This window comes from Pieris napi, chromosome 19, assembly GCF_905475465.1.
Source record: "Pieris napi chromosome 19, ilPieNapi1.2, whole genome shotgun sequence".
NCBI lineage: Eukaryota > Metazoa > Arthropoda > Insecta > Lepidoptera > Pieridae > Pieris > Pieris napi.
The window spans coordinates 9,436,232-9,454,178 of NC_062252.1; the positions used below are offsets into that span (position 1 = coordinate 9,436,232).

The 17,947-nt window shown below is 31.8% G+C and overlaps 1 protein-coding gene across 1 annotated transcript; it reads left to right on the forward strand.

Annotated features, from left to right (window-relative positions):
- The first annotated feature begins 2,483 nt into the window (after positions 1 to 2,483).
- On the forward strand, positions 2,484 to 5,486 carry LOC125059372 (UDP-glycosyltransferase UGT5-like). Its single transcript, XM_047663770.1, has 4 exons — positions 2,484 to 3,349; positions 3,675 to 3,897; positions 4,206 to 4,425; positions 5,060 to 5,486. Exons 1-4 carry the CDS (start codon positions 2,525 to 2,527, stop codon positions 5,334 to 5,336), a joined length of 1,545 nt encoding a protein of 514 aa, XP_047519726.1. The 5' UTR covers positions 2,484 to 2,524; the 3' UTR covers positions 5,337 to 5,486.
- The last annotated feature ends 12,461 nt before the right edge of the window (positions 5,487 to 17,947 follow it).

Here is a 17,947-nt window from a genome sequence, read left to right on the forward strand (position 1 = left end):
TTAAAGAAATCAATGACGTGTTTCAGACACGGCTGGTTGATCACCTTTTTCGCTTAGTAAAATATTTTTTTTTCTGACGTAGAAATGAGTTTGCACCAAGCCAAATTACAAACATTAATATACAGCCAAATGTTAATAAAACACGTCTAATGTACGTTATTTTCTTACGCATGAGAAAAAGTATTTTGTTAATATTAAGTTACTAGTAGACTCGGCCAAGCGTTGCTGTGGCTAAGATTTTTGTAATATTACATAGTAGTAAACTATTCAAGAGAAAAGGCAGGAGAACACCAATCCACCATGCTTTTTTGGTGGTTATGCCATTAAATTGTAGCTTATGTGAAACGGTGGTAATTATTTTGATAAGGATCAATACCTAGGTACGAATAAAGAGCCTTTTCTAGCGGTGGTATTTTAATAAAACAAAATTAATAAAAGGACGCTTATTGTGACGTAACTATAAAAGATACAGACATGCTGTCGCGACAATTTTTATAGATAGTGATGTGTCCACAAAAATTTTAATCTATCATTAATAGTTTTCGCAGCGCACACGATCGAAGGAAGTTTTTTGTTTATTTTTTTACACCTTGGGTTAGATTATTCAAGTTTTAGTAAGCATCCCTATTTTTTTTTGAAAATGAAACATAGCCTATGTCACTCGGGAATAGTGTAGCTTGCCAAAGGTGAAATAATTTTTCAAATCGGTCCAGTAGTTTCGGAGCCTATTCATTTCAAACAAACAAAAAAGCAAACCTTTCCTCTTTATAATATTAGTATAGATAGTATAGACTATCGTATTATATCAACAAATTACCTTAGTTTACTTTTACAATTTATATCATGACTATTCCTCTTTAGGTAATGATATTAAAACTACAATATCTTGCCATAAAATGCTGATTAATGCAAAGTAATAATTTAAATATATTGAGCTAACGAACGGTCATAGATAAGAAATAATGACGACACGATGACAAAATTACAATTACAACAATGACATGAGATAAACAATTTCAGAAGCTACAGACTTATCTCACCGTGATTGTGCTGTTTGCTGTTTTAGTATATTTATAAAATTTTTACTTCTCATATTGCATTCTTGTCTAGAGCATATTAACATAAAATGCTGACTAATGCAAAGTATGTTTTGTGATAAGGAACGGTTATAGATAAGAATGAATACAGATAATGACGACATGAATAGGTATCACGATGACAGAAGTGAGAAAATTACAATTACAATTATGACACCTATGTCTTATGTTTATCGTAAATAAACGATTTCAATAACTACATACTTATCTCACCTTGATTCTGCTGTTTACTGTTTAGTATTTTTATAATTAATTTCTAAGTATATTGCATTCTTGTATAGTGCATATTAATATTGTTACGAATCAAAATATCATTTACTAGTAGACTCGGCCAAGCGTTGCTGTGGCTAAGATTTTTGTTACATTACATAGTAGTAAACTATTCAAGAGAAACGGCATGAGAAAACCAATCCACCATACTTTTTTGGTGGTTATGCCATTAAATTGTAGCTTATGTGAAACGTTGGTATTTATTTTGATAAGGATCAATACCTAGGTACGAATAAAGAGCCTTTTCTAGCGGTGGTATTTTAATAAAAAAAAATATTGAAAGGACGCTTATTGTGACGTAACTATAAAAGATAAAGACATGCTGTCGTGATATTTTTTATAGATAGTGCTGTGTCCTGAAAAATTTTGATACATCATTTTGTTCTATCATTAATAGTTTTCGCAGCGCGCGCGATTGAAGGAAGTTTTTTGTTTATTTTTTTACACCTTGGGTTAGATTATTCAAGTTTTAGTAAGCCTCCCTAATTTTTTTGAAAATGAAACATAGCCTATGTCACTCGGGAATAGTGTAGCTTGCCAATAGTGAAAGAATTTTTGAAAACGGTCCAGTAGTTTCGGAGCCTATTCATTTCAAACAAAAAAACAAACCTTTCCTCTTTATAATATTATATTAGTATAGATTAATGTAGATTTATTACAAGAACACTAGCCTACAACCGTTTTAGATCTTGGCGTCAGATATTTGTGTATTTTGTGATCATTAATTTTTCATAGTAGGCGAGGAGTTAACCTTCACAAGATGTTGTTCTTTATCGTACGAGCGGCGAGAATTAAATGCGCACTTAGTAAAAAAATTCTAAAAAAATATTCCTTTAAAACTTATATTTCCTGTCAGTCCTCAAATCAAGACGATAGACAGACAATCAGACGCATGGACTTTGTGTTATTCATAAAAATATCGTAGAATTTCCGCGATGATCCGACACATTAGCTAAAAAAATTGTTATCATTCATAATTAACGAGGAAATAATTAATCCAAAATAAAATATAACGCCGTTTGTTATCTGCGGTGGAGATAACGCCAAAAATAAAACACCCATTGACCACGTGATATTGTCTATATAAAAGGACAGTCTTACGCCGTAGTATAAAAAGTGAAACAGTAGTAGGTGACATCAGATTTAGTAATTTTACAATGTATACTCTAACAATTTTGGTATTGTCATATGTATTGACGGTGGCAAATACAGCGAGGATTCTCGCGGTATTACCAACTCCATCTGTAAGCCATCAAGTTGTGTTTAGACCATTAATGCAAGAATTAGCAAGACGAGGACATGATCTAACAATCATAACAGCAGATCCGATATACACTGCCACCAAGTCTCCGGAGAACTATACAGAAATAGATGTTCATGATATATCATACAAGGTCTGGATGGATATTTTTACACACGGTGTCAAATTTGGAAAGAAAGATGATATGTTCGCACAGATGAAGAGTTTTACAGTTATTAATCCTAGCGTGGCAGCTGCTCAATTTAAGCATCAGCAAGTCCAAGATTTATACAACAGACAAGAAAAATTTGATTTGATATTCATCGAAGCCTGGCAAACACAAGTTTATTATTATTCTCACATATTCAAAGCTCCAGTAATTTTAATAAGTTCATTCGGTATGTTTGGAAATGAAGATATTGCTGTTGGTGCTGCAACGCACCCATTGTTGTTTCCAAAAATAGTGCAACAAAGAACATATAATCTTACATTTTGGGAGAAGGCTAAAGAGTTATACAGAAACTATTGGTTTCGAACATTGTGGTCAACAATGGAAAGAGATGATCGTGATCTATGGAGACAGCTTTTGGGAAAAGATGTGCCTGATTTCAAGGAAATAAATAATAATATTGATATGATGTTTGTGAACGTTCATCCAATGTGGATTAGTAACCAACCTCTACCGCCTAATATCATTCCCATTTGGGGTATTTATAAAAACCAAAGAAAAGCTTTACCTACGGTAAGTACTATACGCCGTAGGATACCTAAAGAATAATATAAAGCTAGCTAGGGGTTTGTTGTTTAAAGTGTATTTTAAATTTAATCGATATAATTAAAAATGAATTTCTAGGCGCAAAACTCGACGGCTTGGCCAATTCAAATATTTTTTTTATTCTTTAAGAAAAGAAGAAAACCTAAAAACTCGGTTTCTGTTTCTTGAATTGTGAACGCAACACTTTAAGTATATAATTTTACGGGTTATTGTTGCCCATCAAATCCGGGCGAGTTACTTGTTTAAAATATTAACAAATAAATATCTTCTAAGAAATAACTATATTTTTCAGGATCTTCAAAATTATCTGGACTCATCTAAAAACGGTGTGATTTACTTAAGTTTTGGTTCCAACGCGCACTCATCAGTTCTACCTCCTGAATGGATACAATTATTTGTTCGGGTGTTTGCTAGATTAGAGTACGACGTATTATGGAAATGGGAAAAAACAGAACTACCCGGTAAATCGGAAAACATCAAGATATCAAAATGGCTGCCACAATCAGATTTATTAAGTAAGTAATGAAGCTCCCGCCGTCTGGTAAATATTAACTTTTAAACATTAAATAAAACCTTTCTCAGGAATTTAAATGCGAATTCGTTCATAATATATTTGTCAACTCAATGTAGCAGAAGTCTAAATTATTAAAAAAAACTACTTTTAGATAAAACATAGTTCAGTTTATTGTTTTAACAAAATCAATATTAACTGATTTTATTTTGCTGTGGTAGTTCAAATATATTAACGCTTTAGATCGCAGGTATAAAAATAATTGTAGTAATGTTTTTTTTTCCGTTTTTATGTAATTTTGTAATCTTTTAGGACATCCAAATGTAAAACTGTTCATTACGCAAGGTGGTTTGCAATCCACTGACGAGGCTATAACTGCTGGAGTACCAACAATAGGGCTGCCAATGCTTGGAGACCAGTGGTATAATTTAGAAAAACATGTATATTTCAAAATTGGTAAAAAACTTGACATGGAAACCCTCACTGAAGAAGAATTAGAAACAGCTATTCATACTGTTATAAATGATACCAGGTATGTCTATTAATTAGTCAATTTTAAAGGATAGAATTAGATTAAAGATCTGTTATTTCTCTATAAGGTCTTGAAGGAAATTTTGGACCCTCACAGTAATGAGTATTTTGTTATTAATTAAAATCTTTAAGTAACAGTGCTCGCATAATCAATCTTTCTGATATCATATTGATTAATCGATATTAAATTGGAACCATCGTATATAGTAATTAATAACGTAAGTTTACGTATCCTTTAAGTTTCGGCGAGTTAAATAAATCGATTAAACTTCCAAAAACAGTTCGAATAACAATATACCATTCTTTAGTAAAGTAAAAAAACACATTTTTATCCTATTCTTACTTATTTGTCTCTTCTTGAACATTAAGCAGCTGTATTAATATACAACACGCATTGAAGTTTAATAAAGTAATATAACCGCAAAAATATAACCTATTTCGGAGCGAGTCTTTACAACTCCTAGTTCGGGAAATAGTAGCAGAAAACCAGTTTCGAATACGCCTGCAAAGATTTTTTGGTAGATGGACTCTAATGCAATAATAGCATACAACGGTGGTGTTATTTATGTGACTTTTCATGTTTTAATGAGAATACTCGTAAACTTCTTTAAATCTAAAGTAGAATATTTTTACAGTTACAGGGACAACATAGCAAAACTCCGGATACTCATGGAGGATCAGCCAGAGAGTGCGTTAGATCGCGCAGTGTGGTGGACAGAGTATGTGCTGCGCCACGGAGGCGCGAAGCACCTTCGACCTGCGAATGCTAATATGTCCTGGTTTGAGTACTATGAAGTAGAATTTGTACTAAAACTAGCATCTCTCTTACTGCTCTTATTGGTTTTGGTCGTAGCTGTTTTGTACTTCACGTATATCAAATTTGTTACGAAGCAAAAACTTAAAACAAATTAAAGGGATATTAAAAATTCCATGTAAATAAAAATCTCAAATAAAGACTTTACCCTTACTTTAAGCCAATGTAATATATTTTTAAAATTGATATGTTCAGATTAATAGTAAAAGATGACACTGTTAAAGATAATAATATATTTCTGGAATGTTTTTTGTGTTTTCAAAACCCTTTGTGAACATCGTGTCCCTGCTAATCGAGTTAAATGCATTTTGACGTAAATTTTCACAAAAAAATTTTTTCTTTACATATATGTATGTTTTCTACGTGATTAATAATTATGTAAATTAACGTATAAATTCTCGTTTTACATTATAAGAAGTTTATATTGGATATAAACTTCTCACTAAACATTTATAACAGAAAAACAATAACAAATCTTAAAAAATAACTAAAATATATTATTAAAAGGAGTCTCTTGTTATGGGTTTTTAATATTAAATAATACAAATTAGCACATATTAGGATACTTATTTATAAAAAGGACCACAAACATGTAGGCTAGCAAATTACAATAATTAAAATATATAAAACTAAATCTTATAATTAACTTAAATACGAGTATATACTCGTAAATAAATGTGTGCGCCATAAGGATTTTGGTTTATCCTACCTAACCTATTATATGTGGTAATGTTTACCACATAATCAAATTGTTAACATATTATTCAATAAATTAACAAGTAATTTGAGGGCATCCCAAAGTTAAAAAAAATAAAACATTTCAGATAGCTTCACAACAATATAAAACTAAACCTTAAAATAATAATTAAAGAAAATATACCCATCAACACAGTTATAACCAATCCAAAATTTTATGACCAAGGGTCTCGACACCGAATGGGACAAAATCATATTCGGACCCTAGTCCCCTGTACTTGCATGCTTTAGCTTTTTCAGCCACTTCACAAGCCGCACCAGCTGTGATGTTGGTTCCATGTAGATGGGAAGGGTCTCGTAGAGTCCGGCGTCTTGCAATACCAGTCGGCTCAAGAAGACTTGGCACGATGGAGGATGAACGACGTATGATATCGTTAAGTGTGGCATGTCTCGAGAAACAGCCTGCACTTTTTTGGCATGACAGTCCGTAATGTCCTAGCTTGTCGACATCACTGCCGCAGGGACATTTATGAGGAGCAAAAAAAAATCATTAACTATTAATTACTTAAGAAACCTCGTTTATATTCGAGTTTATTTTTTCAGAAATAAAAAGACGACAATACTTGAGAAAATTATATAATGTTTATAATGTTAGGAACGTTTAGTCACAGTATACTCGTATCACTACATATTATAAAGTGGATAAATAGGAGTGATTCACGACGTTTTGGTATATTTGTTAAGGTTTACGGTTCGTAATCTGAAGAAGGGCCACGTGGCTAGTATAATATTAAAGTAAATGACTTCAAAATCTAAACCATTATTCATTCCAAATGTAAGAGTTCGTGTACCCTTCGAGCTCGGTTTTCTACTTAGTTGGGTTTGTTTAAGCGTGTAGACTTTGTACCACGAGGTCTGTTTATTTAACGTATTTCAATGAAAATTCGTTCTTAATATTAAGAACGAAAAGTAAAGAGACTAAAAGATACGAAAAATTAAAAATTTAAGAAAGATTTACAATTTATTTACCTTTTTTTTTATTGTTGGAAAATCAATTTACTGACCCCCGCGCCGGGACAACGATTTAAAAGTGACGCGGGGAATGTGGGGGTCGGTCCGTGTGGTGCCATGTACCCCTACCCACTAAAACTCTACAGCCCCATCTGTTCGCTATGAACGGGAGGCGTGGTAACAGTTTCCCTTAATCCGTGCCTCCGTCATGAGCGTCTGCTCTGCGAGTCTTCGAATTGGCCTCAGAAGTTGGGACCAATTCGAAAAATTTATTTACCTGATCCAACAAGTTAAAAATATAATAAGTTATTTGCTCTTTATATAATTAGTGTGATATGCATTAGTAATTAAGATATTATTAGATTTAGATATTATTAGATTACGATATTATTAGTAATTAAGATATTATCAGAAGTATACCTCTCCTTATCGACGTTACAATTATTGCAATAAATTGCACAATGCATTTTTGACGTGCCAGCGTCTAATAAATCGATAAACGCCGGCTGCATCACGTAAAAGCACGACTCATTGTCCCGTTACGCTCATTGTACGCTTGCGCCTCATTTATCTCTCTTCTCCCGTTAATCCTCCTTTGTATCCAAACATAATAGTGTTAATTAAATAAAAATGATTAAATTTTCTTCATAAAAGTATGCAATAATTACATCAATGTTTTGTTATGACTTTGTCACGTTAAACTATCGTCCGTAAACCGACTTTACACACAACCATCTTTTATTAATAAGCAGCATTGGCCTACTGGCCTGTGACTCCTAAACCTAAGGATTTCTCTTCAACAACAATGTGCAACAATGGATTTTTCTTTTTAAGTGCGCAATGAACACTTGTTTTGTACACTAAATGTAAACACCGTGTGGAATTCGGGATGTTTTAGAGCATGTTACATATCCATTGCACTCCCTTTGCCCCGCATAACCAATACCTATACCGCTCTTACGCAACACCGTTATAAAAGGAAATGGACAACAGAGATCAGCCCTGCGATTCTGTAACTCACTTTTCTGACTGATTTCAGAGCGACCGCCGATGCGAAAACCGCTGTGTGAGTTCGAAAAGTGAGTTATAGAATCGCAGGGCAGTAGCTTTTGATCGAATACCGCACATAGGACTGGTCAATTCTCAATTAGTTAAGTTTATAATATAGATTATTTGTCGTGCACCTAATATCGGGCCGATTAAATAGTTATATTTAGTTTAGTCTTAATTATTGTACTAGTGATTAATTAAAGTAATTTAAATACATTTTGGTTTTTTTTGGGATTCACCGCTGGCCCTCACTTAATTAGCATGTCACTTACCTCTTGTCCTTAAAAAAGGGTCGAAGCAACAGATGCAATCTGATATAAGGACCGAAAGGAAGAACGTTTATAATTATTGTTGTTATTAATAAAAAAACAAACTTAATACGCAAAAAAGTTTAAGAAGTCTTCATATAGTTGCAAAGAAATATGGGGCACAAAATATGACTCATAAATTGTTAAGACAGATACATTATCATATAGTAAAACAAAGATATGAATAAAGATTTTATTAATTTAATCTAAATCATTATCTGTAATACCACAGAACGATTCACGTCGATTTTTCGCTTCACCTATTCACTGACATTTACTAGCAGACGTATTGACATAACGTCAAACTGACGTCTCAATTCAAAAATGGAATTCGCGCACAATTCAAAGAAACTCATGAAAGCTGCACAATACGTCTCTCAGTCATTTGATTTATTACAGGGTTGATACTAAGTTGAAATATTATTTATCTTATATATAAAATTCTCGTGTCACAATGTTAGTTACCATACTCCTCCAAAACGGCTTGACCAATTCTCATGAAATTTTGTGTGCATATTGGGTATGTCTGAGAATCGGACAACATCTTTTTTTCATCCCCCTAAAGGTTAAGGGTAGTCCATCCCTAAATTATTATTTTTTATTTTTATTTTTTTATGATACAGCATACATAAATACATACTACCCTTAATTGTCACCCCTCTACGATCAACCCCTATTTTGTGTAATAGTTGATATTTTTATTGAACTAAAAAATGTTTCCTAGAAATAATATTCATGGCAACACGACGTTTGCCGGGTCAGCTAGTTTATCTATAACACAAAATTTGAAAACGCTCAAGACTATATATAGATTTATTAAATCATTCCGTAATGTAGATAACGATATGATGTCATAATATTTAATTTACTTTACTCACAAAAAAATTCCTTGATTATCTGAGATATTGATATCAAATAGTTTCTTTTTATTCTCATTTAATGATGCTCACCATTGTGACTGGCACAATATATGAACAAACTAATATTGTACCATCATATATACCTATACTATATTCGATCAAATTAATAGTTATTACTGCAATTTTAATAAGTTATAGGTCTATCTTACCAAGATAAACAAAGTATATCTATTATCATAAATATATTGTTACTATTATGATACTAAAACTGTTTATGGGTTATCTTCTTATAGTTTATTCAGCACCATTTTAATAATTATGTTTTATTTTTTTGTGCTATCTGACGATTTTGTGGTTCACTATTTCTCCTAATTGGAAGTAATTCTAAATAGTCTCAAAGCTATTTTTACTTCAGTCTTACCCTTAATTAATGAAGAAATATTTGATTTAAATTGTATTTGAAACTTATTGTTCTGTTTTAATACGTTTATTTAATTAATTCACAATATTATTATTCACAAAAAACAAATTTTATTTATCAACTTCTTAACAATATTATTCTTATTTTTAACTTTAACTTTTTTATTTTAATTACTATACACCTTTACTTTACAAGACTTCATTTCTTACACTGCTAACTTTTACTTATACTATTATTAGAATTTTTTCTACTAAGTATTATTAAATTCCTTTTCTTTCTTTTTTTGCAACTGCGGCGCAAACTAGCTGCTGTGGTCTCTGGCAGAATGGCCAGTGCTGTGGAACATTCTGCTCCTCAGTATTGTGCTGAGCCAGGGCCAATTACAGCCACAACACACACACATTACACACTTGAAACGAACCGAATAGGAAAAGGGATTTTTGTATATACCTTTATTTTTTTCTTTGATTATTGTTATTTTGTGTGTTTTTGTTCGTAATAAATGTTATGTCTAAACCATATTAAATTAAAACTTCTATTGTCTCGGTTATGCTTAATCTTTTAATAAAGCAACAGGTAGCAACCCTAATTTCAACCAAATCCCTATCTACGTGAGAGACGTTGTAACCAAGTCACGTCGTATCCTACGAATAGCTTAACAATTCATATATCTGTTGAGATTTTGTCAGCACTTTCTTTGATGTACAGTACGGTTTAACTGCGGGATTATTTCAGTAAATTTGACAACCCTGCCAGTTCAGTCACCGCTGAAGTGAAACTTCGGTAATGAATGTGCAATTCAAGGGTGGCAATAAGTGAAGATTACATTGAGGCTCGGACCCAAAATGTCCGCAAGGCTAATCACATCTGATATAACATCTTTACCTCGTAATTTAATAACGCGTAATTCTCGACCTCATCGACCAACAATCTAAATCTTTGTTCTCACTAAAGTTTAATCCACGTATCTTCCTGACGTGAAGAAAGGCACACAATTGACAGTCGTAAGAATAAGAATACAATTCGTATGAGAGATTAGACTAACTAATAACTATTACTTTGCCTTAAAAAAGTTCACCATACGCACAAACACTTACAAAGGAATTATAAAATAGAGGGTGTTACTAATAAATATAATTGGAAAAACTGTAATCAAATTTAAAATGCGATAGCATAACTCAAGTGAAACATGTTAGTAACTGAGTCAAATGTAACGATCGGCCGAGTTAAATTATTATAAATCAAAGTTTATGAAATAAAAAATATGTATTTCGAACAAAACCAGTTGGTAAGTTGTGCGTTTAAACAAACAAAATCCTCAGATTTATTAATCATTATCAGTGTTGCTACAATGAATGTTGGAAGGGACAGAAATGTATGAATTTTGCATGAGTTATAAAACTTTTGTCTTTTATAGTAGTAGTGCCGTGTCGAGTGTTGTTTCAAACATTTTGGTCCAAACTTTTAACTTTTATACACTGTGATTGTATAATTTTACAATGTTTTTATACATTTTATGGATGTCGAAACTGTAAATTACACGTACTCAACGTGTTTGTTTAATAATTAAATATTATTAAGTAGTATGTTATTACTTTCTTAAAATCTAGAATATATAATATATTTTCTCTTGTATAAGTTACATTCTATTTATACTAAAATTTATGGCAATAACGGTGAATATACATATTTCAAAAAATTATAAAAATATTACATTCCAAATTTTAATTTTTACTAGTAATTTCTAATTTAAAAATACTTATTCGCTTAACAACGCGAATTAGGTACCTTATTGGCAAGCGCAAATAAGGTGTTGTGTTTTTTTTTAATGATCAGCCCACAAGAGTAGCGTTCATGTTTTATTCGCGAAGAATTCATAATATATCAGGTGCCTGAAATCCTAGGTTCGTTTTTACAGACGGAATTTGGGAGATTCTGAACCTTGGGAAAGAGAGGACAATCTTAATATTCTGTAAGAGGTTATTGTTCTGTATTTGTAAGAATGCATCACTGCCTAGACATCCGATCGATACAGTGACATCATTTTAAATTTCCTAAGTCGCTGAATTTGCAATTGAAAATCTTGTACTAATGAATGCAAGGTGTTGAAGATCGCATATAAGGGATCCATATAACGCTACCGTATTCAATAGACTGCATACTAAAGTGTTATACAAAGTTTTACAGCCAAAACAATCCGAATTTCATCTAAGAAATTCGAGAATTCGCGCGAATGTGATGACTACATTATTAACTTGAGATATAAACGTTAATTTTCTATAATTATATTCAGTATACAGTGTAGGTTTATAACCTGTTCAAAATGAAATAAAACTTTTTACATACCTTTTGTTTAATTATAGTTGTGATTCAACGAACCTTCTAAAATTCAACTAAAGTTACGTCATAAATAGGTCTACGTAATAAAACGTTCCAAATTTAAATGCACCATAGCCAAGAAACTTAGTAATAACGAGCGCTACATAAGAAATAGTATTAAAGCCTTAAAGAGTTTTCCAAGAAGATTTCCCAGATATTACGTAGGCAATTTCCTTGTTAATTTTCGACGACCCCGCTGATTAATGGGGAGGAAAGTTTCTTTACCTAATGAGTGTAATTGAAAAATATTGCCAACATTCCAGCGGTTGTTCCGTGATTTTAGCTTTAACAAGAAATCGTCGATTTTGTGGCTAGAGAATGTAAATTTCGACGTTGAAATTCTTATTTAGACGTATAAAAATTACATTTGCTGTTATGGAACTCTCATGCGTTCTGCATCGATGATTTTTTTTATGTACGGCTGGTATGGTCAAAAAAATCTAGGACCAAAAAAAAATTACATTTTCGTTGATAATATTGATTGAGGTGTCTCAATCGGCGTAGGACCTTTAGAATGAATTTGTTATTTTTTTCTTTGATCAATTTGTCTGGAAGTGGTTATAAGCGAAATAGTGGTAGTAATAATAATATTTCTACCCGGTATCATAGTTCTTAATTGAAGCAAACAGTTCTGCCTTGCGATTCTGTAACTCACTTTTCGAACTCTCACCAAATCATAAAATGACTGCTTCACGACTGATTTGAGAGCGACCGCCGATGCGAAAACCGCTGTGAGAGTTCGTAAAGTGAGTTACAGAATCGCAAGGCTGTTTGACTTTCTTGAGTATTTTATTTATTCACTAAGGTATTATGAAAGCATGTCTATATATGATCCAATATTTTAATATGAAGTTATGAAGAATATCCCTATACAACCTAAGAATAAATCACGAACCCTATTCCTAGAATATTCATATGAAATCATCTTGCTGGACTTTACCGTTAACGTTCACCGCACACACAATAAAACTGTCACTGTCATATTTTGTTCCGTTTAATCATAGTCATTTTCTATCAAGGATGTTTAAAGAAATACTAACAGTCGAATCTTAATATAAAAGTAGAACTTTTTTACTAAGCATTCACTAATAAACTTAAATGTATTAAAGAAAAGCTGTGTAAAAAGGCTTACTATAAAGTCAACGATTATCTAGTTGATAAAAGGGCCTGGGACTAGTGCTAGACAGGCTACTTCTAATTAATTTGCGATATTTGTTTTAAATAAGTGTTGTTTGATGATTTGCTGTTTTAAAAGAGTACCGAGAGTTTTTTACGCCGGCTTTTTCTCTCGGCCTACACCCTCTGTCTTCTTTGCCGATGAGTAGGGATGCCTTCAAATTTAATGACGTGGAATAAGTGATACATGTATCTTATGTTCCATAATAAACATATTTTATTTTATTTATTTTATTTTATTAAATTTTGATGAGGTGTCAAAATAACCTTAAAATTACGCGGATTTCATTGATATACCTATAGCATTATTAGTATCCGTAACACAGTATCGCCAGGATTCCTCAGTGCCTTCAGAGCCAAGTAAAGCCTTCCTCAATATCTTATGTTCCATAATAAACATATTTTTATTTTTTTAGAATTTAAATGATCATGACTTGATAGAATTACAATTGTACCGTTTGCGTAATTTAATTAATGTAATTAATTTAACAAAGATTTCGCAATAATGTGGTAACTTTTAACATACAGAATTTATTGAAATTTGCATTTTGTTGTGATATGAAACAATATTTTGATAACATGAAATTAAAGAAAAAAATTATAATGACCTCGTTTTAAATGTAATAGTACTTCATTTATTTATTTCCAACACACAAATATAATAACAGTATTTACAATTTTCTTAACCTACATAGTAATAATAATAATCTACTAGTTTTAAATTAGTAGATTAAACATAGGTGTTTCTGTACGACCACAACGTCTGTAGAACACACATACGTAATGTTATAAATTCCCATGTTATATATGTTCTATACATATATAAACGCCGACAAATGAAAACCCATGAAAATATTTACCGAACAAAAATATTTTTTGCTGATTGCAGTGTGATGTTTTCTATTTAAATTAATTTCTAGAAGCGAGAAAATCTCTGTCTACAGCTACCCTAAGACCTACCAATAAATCCCCTATACGAGGGAACAAAATAACAGATGCATATAACATTGATCGCCGCTTAGAGAACTCATATCTTTCGTGGAACAAATTTCATCTTATCTTCTCGATTTTTCATACAAGATATTCCCTAATACTTTCGCCATGGTTATTTGAATGGAAATTGAGAGTTTTATGAATAGTTTTTTCCTTACGTATGCTTTTCATATATTATATTGACGCTTTTAGTTTTGCTTGTGGGCGAGGGTTCTTTTGAAGAGTAAAATAAACATTATTATAAATTGAATGTTTAACCTAAGAATATTATCATAGCTTAGGTACAAAATAAAAATTTAAAATATATCACTACATTAAATGTTTTGCAAAGTTTACCGAGGACTGGTCATAATTACACAAAAGCAGTTCCTTGAATTGTAAATGTTTAATTAGAATTTCATTTTTATTTTAAGTACATCCACTTACGCGGCAAGCGACTCACAACTCTGAGGTTCGGAGTTCGAACGCCAGCTGTCACTATAATTTATTTATTAGTAATCTTACAGCTAACATAGATGTCACATAGATAAATAATATTATATATGTAACAGAAAACATAGATAAGTAATGTATCAAATAGACAAAAAATAAAAGAAGACTGATTTAACATAAAGAAACGACAATTATACTTAATATTTCAAAGAAAAAACTAAATTGTTACTGCTAAACAAAGTCACAGTCTTTCATCTTTACCTTAAATTTTTTTCTCACATCCTCTTTGGTGAGGTGGAAAATATCAACATCATCATAATTAGCTAGGTAAAACCCGATAACATTGGCGAATTATGCAGGTAATTCGTGTTTGTATGAGGCACTTGGAACAATTTTATATTGTCGCATACGGTGGAGAGATTCTTAGAGAAATTATCGTCAGCAAATATCTATCGCGTTAAGAATATCGTGGAATAATAATAAGACTTGCTGACTCCATCGACATAATATGTTTAAGTATCTATGTTATTAACAATTGCGTGTGAAATCTGGCGATTTTCAGACCAATCCCTTTCTGATCATTAAACAAAGTATCAATAGAACAGGTGCAGAAATGTGTATTCCCTATGCGAAATTAATCAGTTAAAAACTTAATTAAATACACTTCTAATACTAGGTATGTACTAGGTAGGTAGGTAGGTAGGTACATTTAATAAAGTTTGACCATAATTTTATAAATAAAAATATGTTTACAATTCATCTCCACGCATAGTACCAAGCTCTTACAGGAATTCAAAGAGAAATTTACATATTTGAATATTTATAGGAAGATGCGTAATAAGGATGCAAAAGTTATTCCTTTGCCATGACCATAGTGAAGTTAGCTAAATACTTTTTTTATATAGAACAGGGCGCAAACGGGCAAGAGGCTCATCTGATGTAAGTGGTACCGCCGCCCATGTACATAAGCCGGGAGATACTGACACAAAGTAGTGGGTCATTTGTACCAGTATGGCGGTTCTTCAGGGTCTTATTACGCAATGAAAAAAGAAAAATAATGGACATAGCGCTTGAACTCGTCGGATTAAATTGTGTGTCAAATGATTTTTTCCACAAAAAATTCTAGTATTTTCCGATAGTCCATAAAAAAAGATTTTTTTTTAGAAATTTGAATGTAAATTATTTTTTTAGCAGCAGAAATAAAGACGACAGGTATAGATATAGAACAAAATACTATTATATATATATATAAAAATATTATTAAAAAATATTTGTTTAATATCAAATGAACATTAACTATAAAAATAAATAAAATACTAATAATATATGAAATTCCGATTCTCTTGAAATTTTGTTTGCATGGTATATGTCTGAGAATCGGACAACATATATTTTTCACCCCCCTAAATTTTAAGGGTAGTCCACCACTAAATATTTATTTTTAATTTTTAGATAATTTATATTTTATTTTTTTATGATACAGCATTAAAAATACATACAAACCCTAATTTTCACCCCTCTACGATCAACCCCTATTTTTTATTATAAATGATATACATGGCAAAACGACGTTTGCCGGATCAGCTAGACATTGTATAATATTATAAAACTTCTATAATTCTAAAGCAATTTTTCGTTAGAGCAAGTTACGAACATTAGACAAACAACGTCGTTGTCTGAATGTCCCTTTATCTAAGTCTAGCTCCCGAAACACATTTACTAAGTTACCTTGGCCCACTTACCGAGTCGCAGAGAAATCTCGTTAGCTTCTGTAAGTAAAGCTTAGAATTGCATTAAAGTTTGTGCCACTGCCAGCAGAGTGGACAACCATTTTGAAGGACTGTGATCGGCCATTTTGAATTCTATTGATCTGTTTCTTACGTTTTACAAATGTACAAACATTTGATAAGATGTAGTAGAAATAATGCTTTAAATACGCTAATTGTTTTCAATTAGTGTTTTTTTGTTAAAAATGTTTAGAAAACCTATGTTCAGGTAGTTACTAAACAATTCTTTATTAAATTATATAATTTACTATCAAATTCCCTTTATTTTTCCCCTTACTAAGAAAATGAATGAAGTTATTCAACGATGAACACACATTCGATGTAGTGAGACATCCGTAATGCCCGAAATCACTTGAAACGAAAACTCAACATTGAAATCGGAAGCGCTACTGAAAGCTGCGCTGCAAAGAGACATAGGTATAGAAATTACCTATATACTATTTGAGCACTGTGGGCCTAGTGGCTTTAGCGTGCGTTTCTCATCCCTGAGCTCGTAGGTTAAAACACCGGCGTTGCACCAATGTCTATGTGCGCATTTAACACTCATTCGTACGATGAAAGAAAATATCATAATGAATTGTTGCAAATTTGTGAATTTAAAAAAAAGTGTACTTCTCTCTCAAAGGCCGGCTACGCTAGAGGTCTGGAGCGGCAGTTTCTGGTCGACCCGCAGAAGAACAAGAAAAAAAAATACTATGCTTATTATTGTTTTATATTTATAATATGAATTTATCGTACTATGCAAGTGTTTTTACTCGAATAATGTGTATCAGTATGTTAGTATATATCTTCATGACTACGCGACTCTATACGCTATAGTAGAGAATGAATATTCCTTTTTACTATATAGGTGTTTTTATAGTTAGTTCTGCGTCCTTTGGAGTCAACTGATCGATGTACCTAGTTTTAACTTGTGTATTATATTTGCTATGGCATAAACATTTCCACGTTTCTTTGATATTCTTCATAATCTTTAAAAAAACGTAAATGCAATCGTATTTTATTACTTGAATATACAAAACCAACGTCAATTCAAAGACCAACCAAATTAGTTCACACATATAGAAAAAAAGAAATCAAACCCTGAATATATGATTATTATATGAAAACCCCAAGTTATTACATCTAGTCATCCATGAAATGAAAATTTCAGGATTTTTATGGAAATTGCCAAAAAGACTTAATACGTCTTGTTATTTACATGAGTTTCGGCACCAATGTCGATCTATCAACGTTACCGGAAGAGAAGATTAAGATTTTTACGAGAACTTTCTCACGATTTCCGGACACCTTATGGAAATGAGATAGAGATGAATTACCTGGCCGATTCTTGAACATTATATCGTCCTGGGTATAAATACTGAGTGTTAATCTTTGATTATAGGTTTATTTTTGATGATTGGACACCGCATCACACACTCGTGGTTTATTTTTATATGTACTTCAATCTTGTATGAGAGCATGAAGAATTACATTTACATTTCTTAAGTTTTGTTCGTACTTGAAAGGTGGCCAATCGTTCATCGTTCTAACAAGAACCAGCAAAAAGAGATTATTTGAATAAATTATATTGATCACTAATGTGTACCAATGCAT

What these genes read in the sequence shown, in the direction of transcription:
- LOC125059372 (XM_047663770.1), top strand. Translation starts at nt 2,525, where the DNA reads ATGTATACTCTAACAATTTTGGTATTGTCATATGTATTGACGGTGGCA. An exon ending in GCCACAATCAGATTTATTAA is followed by an intron (nt 3,898 to 4,205) that starts GTAAGTAATGAA and finishes GTAATCTTTTAG; the next exon opens with GACATCCAAATGTAAAACTG. An exon ending in ACTGTTATAAATGATACCAG is followed by an intron (nt 4,426 to 5,059) that starts GTATGTCTATTA and finishes ATATTTTTACAG; the next exon opens with TTACAGGGACAACATAGCAA.